Source organism: Hyla sarda, chromosome 1 (genome assembly GCF_029499605.1).
Source record: "Hyla sarda isolate aHylSar1 chromosome 1, aHylSar1.hap1, whole genome shotgun sequence".
Lineage (NCBI taxonomy): Eukaryota > Metazoa > Chordata > Amphibia > Anura > Hylidae > Hyla > Hyla sarda.
Window position 1 is genome coordinate 527,232,754 of NC_079189.1, and position 12,357 is coordinate 527,245,110.

The window sequence follows — 12,357 nt, forward strand, 5'->3', positions numbered from 1 at the left end:
CTGCATCAGACCATCAGTATTTAAAGGAGTACTCTGGGATATAAAAACGAATCCCCTATCCTAGGGATAGGGAATAAGTGTCAGATTCTGGGGGGTCCAACCACTGGGACCCACTGCAATCTCCTGCCCGGCACCCCAGCTCTCCTCCTTAATGGGGAGTGTCAACCACTGCACGAAGCGGCGGCTGACATGCCCCCTCAATGAAGCTCTATGGGAGAACCAGAGCGCTGTACTTAGGAATCTCCTGCTCTCCCATATAGCTGCATGGAGGGGGCATGGTTCTGTGCATAGGCCCGAAGTATGAAACTTACACTTTAATAGTGCTGTCTTTTGCGATTCATTTTATTTTATGCATTTTTAGCAATATCCAAGATCCTTTAATTTAGAGATTTGCTATTTTATTCTATTTTTAAATATTACTGTTTACAGATTATTTATAAATAAATAATATCATTTGTTTTTATTCTCACTAACCTTGAGGTCTGATACTGTTTTTGTTTACTGTCATAGCCTACTAGAACTATGAGTAAGGACAGGATACTGTCTGAAACCCGCCAGTCACTGTTATTAACTGGGAATATCTGCAACAGACCGATAGCATTTCAGTCCTGTGGGAACATACCCTAAAGAGGAGTTTTAAAAATATCCACACTGAAGCTAGACTTTCTTTGTAAAACATTTATTCACCCTTCAAATCAGCCTAAGAGCCCATATGTTTATAAAGCAATTCCCCTAAGGGGGAGAAATACAGCTTCTCTTTTTCTATGTTCTTTTTTTTTTTTTTTTTTTTTAAGTACAGATAGATAAATGTTGGTATTTATTTGATTAATTGATATAACAGCAACATGTAAAAATAGCTCTGTACAAAGATCACTCTTGTTAACCCCTTTATAGTTTTAATTGCCGTCTCTCACATCAAACCTGTTTATTCCCCTGTACATTTGTATACATAGTTTTTTGTGTGTGATATAAAAGTTCTGCATGCACTACTTTTCTGTACTACCAAAAAATTGTATGCAGTTTTTTTCTTCGTATTTTCCCCACATAGTTTACTATATTAACAAAAAAAAGTATACATTTAATTCATCTGCAAATGTATACCACTAAAGAAACTACAAGTTTATACAACATTGAACTAAATTGGTCTTGTTTTTGCACATCCATTTGTTGTATACCAGACAGATGTGAATCTACCCTAACGCGTTTCGAACAGTGTGTCACTATGGATTTTAATGTTTGTATTCTCCAATAAGACTGGTGGATAAGACTTAAGATCTGAATACTTTATTCATTTAACTTGTATGGCAACAGTCAGACTGCTACGAGGCCTGTAAGCAGAATACAATCCATTTAAATTCCAATAACCTTTGCAGCCTACGGACTACAGTGCTTGAAATTACAGTCTGAAATATGGTCATAGATTTTTAAGGTACTTGGGGTTTAGTGAATTAGCTCAGATTGTTCATAACCATATATAACAATTGATATTTCATCACTGAAATATTTAGCAAAGGAGATCCATAATGTATAACATTTAAGTACAGGAAAAATGGAATCAGGATCACTTACCCAATTCTTGATAGTAGGTACTGTACATACTCGAGTATAAGCCGACCCGAATATAAGCCGAGGCCCCTAATTTCACCCCAAAAACCCAGGAAAAGTTATTGACTCGACTATAAGCCTAGGGTGGGAAATACATCATCCCCCACGTAATCATCCAGACCTCCGTCATCATCCAGACCCCCGTCATCATCCCCCCCCTCCTTCATCATCACCGCCTGCCATCGGCTGTCTGGGAATGCTGGGTGTTGTAGTTTTGAAACCTCTGGAGGTCCGCAGGTTGAAGACCACTGCAGCCTTAGTCATCATCCAGCCCCCCCCCCCCCCCTTGTGTTTTGTACTCACCTCCCCTCAGCGTGAAGTTAGGGTGAGCTGGTCCGGGCCATCTATGCTGCAGGGACCGTCCGGTGGGGAGGATTAGTCAATGCAGGCTGTCCATTTTCACCGGGGGGTCCTCTTCTCCGCGCTTCAGGCCTGCCCCGGACTAGTGACGTTGCCTTAATGACGACGCACAGGGACGTTCATGCGCAACGTCCCTGTGCGTCGTTGTCAAGGCAACGTCACTAGTCCGGGGCCGGGCCGGAGCGGATAAGAGGGCCCCCCGGTTAAAATGGACAGCCCGCATTGACTAATCCTCCCCACCGGACGGTCCCTGCAGCATAGATGGCCCGGACCAGCTCACCCTAACTTCACGCCGAGGGGAGGTGAGTACAAAACAAAAGGGGCAAGTGGGGGGGGCTGGGTGATGACTAAGGCCGCAGTGGTCTTCAACCTGTGGACCTCCAGAGGTTTCAAAACTACAACACCCAGCATTTCCGGACAGCCGATGGCTGTCCAGGCATGTTGGGAGTTGTAGTTTTGCAACATCTGGAGGTCTGCAGGTTGGAGACCACTGAGAAGGGATTGACAGGCGGAGAGTTCACTCAAGTATAAGCCGAGGGGAGGCGTTTTCAGCACGAAAAATCGTGCTGAAAAACTCGGCTTATACTCGAGTAAATACGGTACTTTATTGATGAACATCCACAGAGATAAAATCTGTTAAAAGTACATGCTGGGGAGCGGAGGCAGTAGTGTGCACCGGGCGACGGATTCCGTTTCACGCACGGAGGCGTGTCATCAGGCCCATCGGTGACGTCAGTCCGCAGGTATTCCGGCTTTAAATACATGAGCAGGTACTTACAAACAAATAGACTCACACAGGTACAAAAAAAAACATGTTAACAACATGAAAGCACACATATTAAAAATAAAACACCAAGTGTGAAACTGAAGAAATGCAGGTATTACGGAAATAATTATAGAAAAACATTTAGTTTGTTCCGTTCATTCAATCCTAGGGGACCTGTCACATCAGTGTGCATATTCCACCATTTTATCTCTGTGGATGTTCATCAATAAAGTACCTACTATCAAGAATTGGGTGAATGCTCAAGATTCCATTTTCCTGTACTTACATTTTAGGCTAGAAGTCACTTTTTCTATCTGTGAAGCACCACGCTCTGTTTGGCCACTCACCGGCCAGTGATAACTCTCTACATAACCAGTGCCAGGTAGCTGTCTCCCTTTGGACTTTAGATCCATAATGTACTGAAATAAATAAATCGGTTTAATCCAGTCTACATTCTGTTTCCATGTTAATAGAAGAAGAAGAAGAAAATGATAGGACTCCTTCATTGTGTGCTGCTAATGAAACAAATGTTCCAGAATCTTTTCTTAAAGGAACAGAACCCATTAAAGGGCATGTTCACATCACTAAAATCCACGCTGACTATTACACATCAAACTCCGCGTGGAATTCATTGTGTGGGAAATGTTGTGGATTTTGATTTTTAAATCTCATTGATGGATTTTTGAGTGTGTTGTGGAGTTTCCTACTGAAATCCAAGGTATATACTTTTTGAATCAAAACCATGCTGATCTTGATACGGAAACTAGTGCAGATTCTGGGTCAAAACCTGTCTAAGTTTTAGCCTTTCTTATACTTTCTATTATTGTGTTTTCAGTAAATACTGATTATTTTCCCCAGTGAAATCAATGCTCGGCTTGATGCGGTGTCTGAGATCCTTTCATCTGATAGCAGCGTTTTCAGCCTGATTCGGGGCCATCTCTGTAAGTTGCCAGACTTGGAAAGAGGGATTTCTAGTATTTATCACAAAAAGGTAAGAAGCTCATATTTACTTTATAAATCATTGGTGCGGCACAAAAAGGATGTGCCGCACCAATGTGATGGTTGTGATGTTGTGCCTATGGTGTCTATAGCAGGACCATGTGACTCTTCAGGATTAGGTAGACGGAGAGTAGTTAGAAACAATTTGGCCCAAAAGAAAGTAGTATATTACTTATACATAGCACAGAGCGCTGAGGTATCGTACTACTTGGATATGCTTTCACAAGCATAAAAATAATGCTCTCTGGGAACAGCGATTGTAACAAGTTATTAGAGCACCATGTCCATTCAGTTGTTGTGGGAGCTTTTTAGAATAGACACAAATATTGTAGCTGAGCCTCAGTTGGGTGCTTGCCTATTTTCTTCTAAAGATGAAATAAATATAAACCAGCACTATGGAGAAGATAGAAGCAGTTCATGCCTCAGCAAAGTTTACCATCAGAATCAGCAGCTGATTTACTAGACCATGGCTGCTGTATCCAGGCTTCATTGGCTATAAAGGATGTCACTCGCTGTGAATAGGAGTATGCTTCATCACTTCACAGACATCCAAAGAAGTGAAAGGCTGAATTTCTAAATACACGTTCCGATAGACTGATGGCTGGGCATTTGTTTTTGACTGCATAACACAAAGATATAAAGGGTAAAAGTAAGATCAAAGTGAACACTACATTTTGTTAAAGGAGAAGTTTTAGAAAGCGGGGGATCGGACCGATCTCCTGTATGGGACCATGGCTCTCTCCGGGAATAGAGCGTGTTGACCCCACATGAAGTGACCCCTGCCCCATCCATATATCTCTATGGGAGAGCCGAAGATAACCGAATGACTCTCCCATAGAGATATATGGAGGTGATGTGTCGTCTGACACGTCCGTTCCCAGAGACCCGGGCCTCATACAGGAGATTGCGGGGGTCCCAGTGGTCAGACCCCCCACGATTTATAACTTATCCCCTCTCCTACAGATTAAGGGTAAGTTTTTGTGCATGATACTACTCCTTTAAAGGGCTTGTTACGGATTGGTAAACAGTTTCTGCTATTTAATACAAAAACTGCAACGATCTTGTTCATAAACTGATAAATTCTTATAGCAGATATAATTCATGTAGCCACTGTAGAAATGCAGCTCTGTCCATATGAACTGTAGACAGTGCTATTTTATTTACTTTTTAAGAAAAAGTTTAAGCTACAGGAACGGATACCCATGAGAGATACCCCCATGTCTGGCAACTCTATGTAGACTACATTGCAACTCCTTTTACCATACTTTGCCTCTCCTCTTAAAGAGAATATGTCATCTCTAGATCATGCTTCGAGCTCAAGTGTAAAGAGGCTGGGCTGAGCCACAGAATGCATGCCTCCACCCTCCCTCACCGCTCCCGGCCTTGGTTGACTAACATACAGGGCTCAGCTTCCAGGTCAATGAGTAAAAGCAAGGAGGGCTGGGGGACAGAGAAGACATGAATCCTGTGGCTCAGCACAGCCTCTTGGAGATTTTTAGCTCTGAGAATGATCTAGAGCTGACAGATTCTCTTTAATTGCCATAGTTTTCTTGTAACTTTTATTGTAACCCAAGCAGAAAGAGATCTATCAAACAAGGCTACTGACTCCATTTGGGGACCACCCTGATGACTTTTGACCTGACTCCTGACATGATTCCTTTAAGAAGAATCTGTCAGATGTATATCAGAGGGCAGCATAGGCAGATAGTTGGGAGATAAAACAAACAATACCTGTCTCTTAGCTGATTGTCAGCTATATGCCCTTGCCTTCAGCTCAGAGCATGATATAGAGCTGGCAGATCCTATATAAGGGCTGTAAATGTCAGAATATTTTAACAGACAAGACCTTTTACTTTTTTCAGTAAGCCCCTTTTAAAACAGCATTTGGTAATAAATGAAACATAATAATGATAAATCAAATTATCCATTATTAGATGCATTATATGTTACTCAATTGGCTCTTAAGAGAATTTATTTGTAGGTGTTAATCTCATCCATAGTGTCCTATTTAATCTGTTTTTTATGCAGTAATGTGAAGCTGATGAGGATGTTTATTTGAATACAGCAGAACAACATTCTATATTACATTATGGTAATGTCATCTTTATAATACACAGTGGTCCAATGCAAATATGACCTAACTAATTAGGAATGATGATATTCCAATAGTGCACCTAACATTACCGGGGGAAGGGAAAAAGTTTATTTAGCTAAACTTTTTATTATGGAGGTGTAGATGATAATTCTAAGTAATGATAAATTACATATTGATCCTTTGTAGGAGGACAGTTTGTAATCTGCACTATATGTATTAAAAGTATTGTCACTTTAGACGTATGCATACAAAAAATGCCAAATGTAGTAGATCCTATGCAATTATCATGATACAACAAGACAAAAATAGGCGTATGTAGATCAAAGAATTAATTTTATTAAACATAAATGCATCGAAGACATAACATTTAAAACCACTAAAAAATGTCAGGTAAGTTGTAAACAGAGACTAATCTGCTAGATACAAAGCAAGAGGTCCACAAGGGATGTATATCTCAAAATATATGGGCTGAACAAGACATGCAAAAAAGATATATGTACGGGATATACCCTAAGCTACTGCAAGTAGGACCTCCAGCACCACCCAACGTTTCTCTCAGTTTGCTTCTTCCGGGGCGTAACCAAAAGGGGAAATGGACCTCCATTTTATATCCAGGGCAACCAATCATTGCACCCCATAGATAGATACATCATAGTACAAGAGATCACGGGACCTACATAAATATCTACGTAAGCCACATGGCTAAGTGTATTAAATAACGCACGAGCAAGAGTTACTAACCGGATGTATATAGTGATCATCACGCCCCCATAGAGCACCAGGCACATGGACCATATGACCATGCTCCCGGAGCTCAGGAGTGATCGCAATGTCCACTAGCGCCTAAACTGGAATCGGGGGTCACCTACTCACGTGGCTCCTGCATCATGCACAGTGATCGCGAGAGGACAGCACCAATGGCCAGAAGTTCTGAAAGGCCGGAACTCTTGCGGCATCCATACAGCACCGCGAGACTCCGCGCGCCCACTACAAAAATGGGAGCCCGGAGCATTGCGACGTAATCACAAATAAGCAATTGTCATTCCAACTCAACTCAACTAAAACTTGCCATTATTCGGTATGCATTAAAATCGTTTCACGTACTTCAACACTACTATAAATCCCACATCTTGTGTGTCTCAACACATTTCATGCGCATGTGCTCATTGGCAATCTTGGCAATCTTCTTAGAGCCTAGGCCATCTTTACAGCAGCAATACGTTTTTCAGATCCTCAGAGAGTTCTTTGCCCTGAGGTGCCATGTTGAACTTCCAGTGACCAGTATACTGCCATCAGTCAAAGTCCCTGAAAACTCCTTTAACATTTATCACATATCCTAAAGGTCTCGAACAGCAACTATAGACAATGAATGGAGCAGCATTGCACACGTCGACCAATACTTAATTCTTAAGGAATACACTGCACCATATTCTAGAGTGGTTTGACCCTTGCGATCTTGAGAACAGGGTCCCAAGTCTCCTGTTGGAACAGAGCGTCAGTCTCTCATTTGTGCTGCTGCTCATTTACTGTTTTGGGAGCTGTATTTATCTGACCATACTCAGTAGAGAGGTGTCAGATAAACACTCAGCAGACCAACAGCTATGACTTCCAATCCACCCATACGCATACATCCTTTGCTCAGCTGAGCTTGCATGTGTTCTCAATGAAGAGCCATTGGGGTAAGCCATTATCACACACCAGCAGCTTATTTCTCCCAAGGACCTTGAGATCCATCTAACCATTTCCTTTCTCCCCAACATCATCTGTCCGGGACAGATGGGAGTCCTCAATTGATGATGGTCAGTGGACAGATATTAATCTAACATGTAGGGACAGACCTAGGGATGCTATCAATAAAACCTGATTAAAACAACCACTGACCTTTTGATCTTGATTTATTTATATTATGAAATTATTTATAGCAAATGCTGTTAAGAAAAATTACTTTGAGGATGTATTAACTTCATCTCAAAAAAGGCTATTCAACCTCCATCAGGACCTGTACTGAATGAATGCATGCATTTATTATTGCCTAAAATATTAACAATATGCAACATAAAGTCAATAGTCCATGTATTTTCAAAGAACACAACTGCATAAAAAAAATTCTATTCATCTGCAATGTGAGAGGAAAGTAGCAATAACATTAAAGGTATTCACACGTACAGTATTCTGAGTATATTTGATGCGCAGGATTTGAAGCTGTGTTCAGTCAATTAGTTCACATTAAACCCTGTGCTGGAGGCACACTATGTGTTGGGACACCGGTGGATCCGCAGCATAAATACGCTGTGGATCCGTTACGTGTGACCCTACCCTTATAATGTGTTCGCCCCAACAGTATTCTGCACAGATTTGATGCTCAGGATTTTCTGCTACATATTTCAATGTTAACTAAATGACTGAACATAGCTTCAAATCCCATGAATCAAATCTGCGCAGGATACTGTACGCGTGAATAGACCCTAAAGGGGTTATCCAGGTTTAGAAAAAGAAAGCTGATTTTTTTTATTTTAACAGCCCCACACTTGTCCATTGAAGTGAATATAGACAAGTTGTAATACCACACACAACCTAAGGGCTGGAGTGGTGCTGTTTTTGGAATGAATTAGCTCTGTTTTTCTATTTCTAGATAACCTCTTTAATATGATATATTACATGGTTTTTACTGTGTCTGCTGCATCAAAGCACAGTGTACCCATACTTAGTCTGTATTCAGTCTGCTAATTAGACTTCACCTCTAACCCTGTTAGACTGTACACCCGCTCTTATCAATATCCACTTTTTAGGGAGAAAAAAAGTGCAATTGTTACTGTCTCTTCATTATAATGTCCGACATTGATGTAATTCCCAGTAGTCTGCAGATTTTTTTTATTGACTGTTCTCACTTTGCAGTTGTTACTGATATAAGGTGTGAAAAGTTATCCTGTTAGTCAAGGCTTTTCTGTGATCAATACTTTTAATTGTCTTTTAAAGGTGACTGTATCTGACAAATGTGCGGATTAGATCAAGTTCCGATAGCGCTTGGTCTTTCAAGCTACATATTTTATGATGTAATTTTTTTTCCAGTCTTCCCCTCAGGAATTCTTCCTAATAGTCAGCACATTGTCCAATTTAGAAAGCCACCTCCAAGTATTGATTCCTGCCGTCAACTCTCAGGTTAAGTCCGCTTTGCTGAAACAGATTTTTACTGAAGTCCCGCAAATTCTCAGTCCGACACAGAAGTTTGTACAGGTGTTAAATGAAGATGCTGCAAAGTAAGTACAAGTGCAGATCATTGCCTTAAAGAGTACCTGTCATGATCTTGATACATTTTTAATCCTCCCAGTTCACTTCCCCCATCATGATAAACCACCCCCTGCCTTTATTTTTATTATTTTTTAGTTTTCTACTTGTATATTGTGCTATATATTCTGCTCTCAGTGAGCTCCACAGACTGGCAAGGGGGTGTTACCCAGCAGGCGTGACATCATCTGAAGCCCTGCAGGGGAGAACTTCCTCCCTTACTCTGCTATGCTGCTCTGAACACACAGCCTAGAGCAGACCACACCCCTCAGCTCTGTGTACTGCACTCTACAGTGTGTCAGCTTTGCCCAGCAGCTGCAAAAGGGTGCAGAAATATCCAGCACAATGTTTAGCACTACGCACTAAAGGCATCATGACTCTACAGCTGGGTTTCCCAACCAGGGTCCAGGCATGCTGGGAGTTGTAGTTTTTCAACAGCTGAAGGCACCCTGGTTGGGAAACCCTGCTTTACAGTTCTAGCTCAGCTCAAAGGGAAAGGGAGCTGAAATATTTAGCTCTATACCCTGTATACACTGTGCTGAGCTGAGGTCCCACCTGCATTTCCTGACTTATGTCTCTATCAGGCTGCTGTAGGAGACAACCAGAAGGAGGACCCCTGGTGGACGAATGTTTAGGGGGTTAATTTAACACATAAAGTTATTAAAAATGTTATTAAGAAGTATATTAGAAAAGTAATTTAAATAGGCTAATCTATAATATATTACATTTCATTGATGGCACCATTTAATATAAGTTCGTATCATCGCCTTTATATACACAACTTTCTCTGCAAGACACAGGTATTATATATTAAAAGGTCTTTTGTTCCTAGGGCGGGAAATAAGACTAACCTCTTCAAAGACCTCACAGATTTTCCAAAAATAAAAGAAAGGAAGGCTGAGATCCAAGGGGTCATTTCCCAGATTCAAGGACATCTTAATGAAATCCGTCTCATATTGAGAAATCCTTCCTTGTCTTATACCACAGTGTCTGGACAAGAGGTAATGGAACATTGTATACAGCAGTAATAGGTGTGTGTTCAGGTTTGTGACCTTTTGTGTTGTGAACGCTTCAGCTCTTTCGGAGGTAATGAACCCTCATTATAAGCAGCACATTCTGTACACGGCCGATGGGTCATAAATACCACTGTATGTGACTTGGAGCCACATAATTACCAGTAAAGCTATGAAAGGCTGCATTCACACCACGTTTTTGCAAATCAGTTCCCGTACACGTTTTCAGTGTGAAAACCGTATGGAACTGTATCAAAAAGCGTATGCATTGACTCTCCATTGAAAACCGTATGCCAAAAGATGCATCCGGTTGCATCCGTTTTGCCACTTGTACGGTTTTTTCTGTTCTTTTTTCCCGTACCCAAAACCGTAGCCTACCACAGTTTTTGGTCCAGGTGAAAAACCGTATTAAACCGTGTTGTTTTTTTTTTTAACCATGGGAGTCAATGGGAACCGTACAGAACCATATGTGTGTATGGTTCCATCCGGTTTGCACCATACATTTTTTGACCTTAAACAGTTTTTTCAAACAAGTGAAACTTTATTCATAATGGAGTGAAAAGTTAAAAACTTATACATTTTTTTTCTTAAAAATCTGATGCAACCGGACATCATTTTTCAAACCGTATACGGTTTTTAACCGTATTCAAGTTAAAATTTGAACGCACGTTTTGATACATTTTAGTCAGGTTTTGAGGAATCAATTTTTCATCAAAAACCTGATATGGGAACTGTATTGTAAAAACGTGGTGTGAATGCAGCCTAATTCACATTATATCTCTTCACTGCATAATCCTAGCTACACAAATAATTTTATATGGAATTTGAGTGGTGCAGAATGCAGCAGAATTACTGTCCCCTGCCTGATCACCCAATGGAGTCATTGTCGCTCTAATTTATTTGCAGTTTTGCCTAAATGTGTTCCTCTATACAGCCCAAAACACATAGATGCTGATTTTCGTTTATGAGCTACATGCCGAAGTCAGCCACCTCGGTAAAAAAAAACATTTTCATAATAACAATTTTACTATTTTGCGCCTTTAGTTCCAATGCAGAACAGTTGGGAGATAAAATTGCCTGCGCCAAAAAAAGATAAAATTTTCAACCAAAAAATTACTTACATTTTAAACATATTTTGATCACTTGTTTGACAATTTTGCGACAGGTTTAACATGGGGACATGGCCTACCAAAAATGGGCATGGCTTAGAAAACAAAACCATCAAATTTTGGCACAATTTTTGGCATAACCGTAAGCCTGCTAATAGAAGTGCAATCTAACCCTAGGCAGTGACATTGAGCCACTGTTAATAATAGGAGGCATTCTTACTGTCTTACTTACAGTTTCTGATTATCTCCCCCTATGTGTTTATGATGTGTAACCATAGAGACACATAGTTAGGACCAATTAATTAAAATTGATTACAAAAGTGTGTATGTTCCTATGCATGCAGTAATTTTTCCGCCACGATGTCCCGTCACTGTATAACATCCGTAATGAATTACGGGCATATACGGGTGCAAACGGGCAGTTACAAAACCCCATAGGCTGCAATGTGATTTAGTCACGGCCGTCAGGGGTTTTGTAATGGCAGGCTTTCCCCGATATAGTGACGGAACTTCTGACAGACGTTCCTAAATGGAACAATTTCATAGTGTGAAAGAGGCCTTAGCGGCCTTTCAAGAACTCATTTCAGTAACGCCCCACGGGTGTGGACCCACTCTGCCACAAGTGGCAGGAAAAATGCGGCACATTAAAGGGGTACTTCAGTGAAAATATATATTTTTTTAAATCAACTGGTGCCAGAAAGTTAAACAGATTTGTAAATTACTTCCATTAAAAAATCTTAATCCTTCCTGTACTTATTAGCTGCTGAATACTACAGCAGAAATTATTTTCTTTTTGAAACACAGAGCTCTCTGCTGACATCATGAGCACAGTGCTCTCTGCTGACATCTCTGTCCATTTTAGGAACTGCCCAGAACAGCATATGTTTGCTATGGGGATTTCCTTTTACCCTGGACAGTTCCTAAAATGGACAGAGATGTCAGCAGAGAGCACTGTGCTCATGATGTCAGCAGACAGCTCTGTGTAAAAATTTCCACTGTAGTATCCAGCAGCTAATAAGTACAGGAAGAATTACGATTTTTTAAGAGAAGTAATTTACAAATCTGTTTAACTTTCTGGCACCAGTTGATTTATATAAAAAAAAGTTTTTCACCGGAGTACCCCTT

General features: G+C 40.7%; 2 protein-coding genes across 6 annotated transcripts in view; one reads left to right on the plus strand and one right to left on the minus strand.

Annotated features, from left to right (window-relative positions):
- DHFR (dihydrofolate reductase) overlaps positions 1–12,357 on the minus strand; it is a 268,430-nt gene that overhangs the window by 170,299 nt on the left and 85,774 nt on the right. The window lies entirely within an intron of this gene.
- MSH3 (mutS homolog 3) overlaps positions 1–12,357 on the plus strand; it is a 193,778-nt gene that overhangs the window by 129,239 nt on the left and 52,182 nt on the right. For all 5 annotated transcript variants that reach the window (XM_056539388.1, XM_056539377.1, XM_056539398.1 and 2 more), the window contains 3 exons: positions 3,590–3,722; positions 8,895–9,082; positions 9,943–10,111. In XM_056539388.1, the coding sequence (XP_056395363.1) occupies positions 3,590–3,722; positions 8,895–9,082; positions 9,943–10,111 (490 nt within the window). The remainder of the gene's footprint in view (positions 1–3,589; positions 3,723–8,894; positions 9,083–9,942; positions 10,112–12,357) is intronic.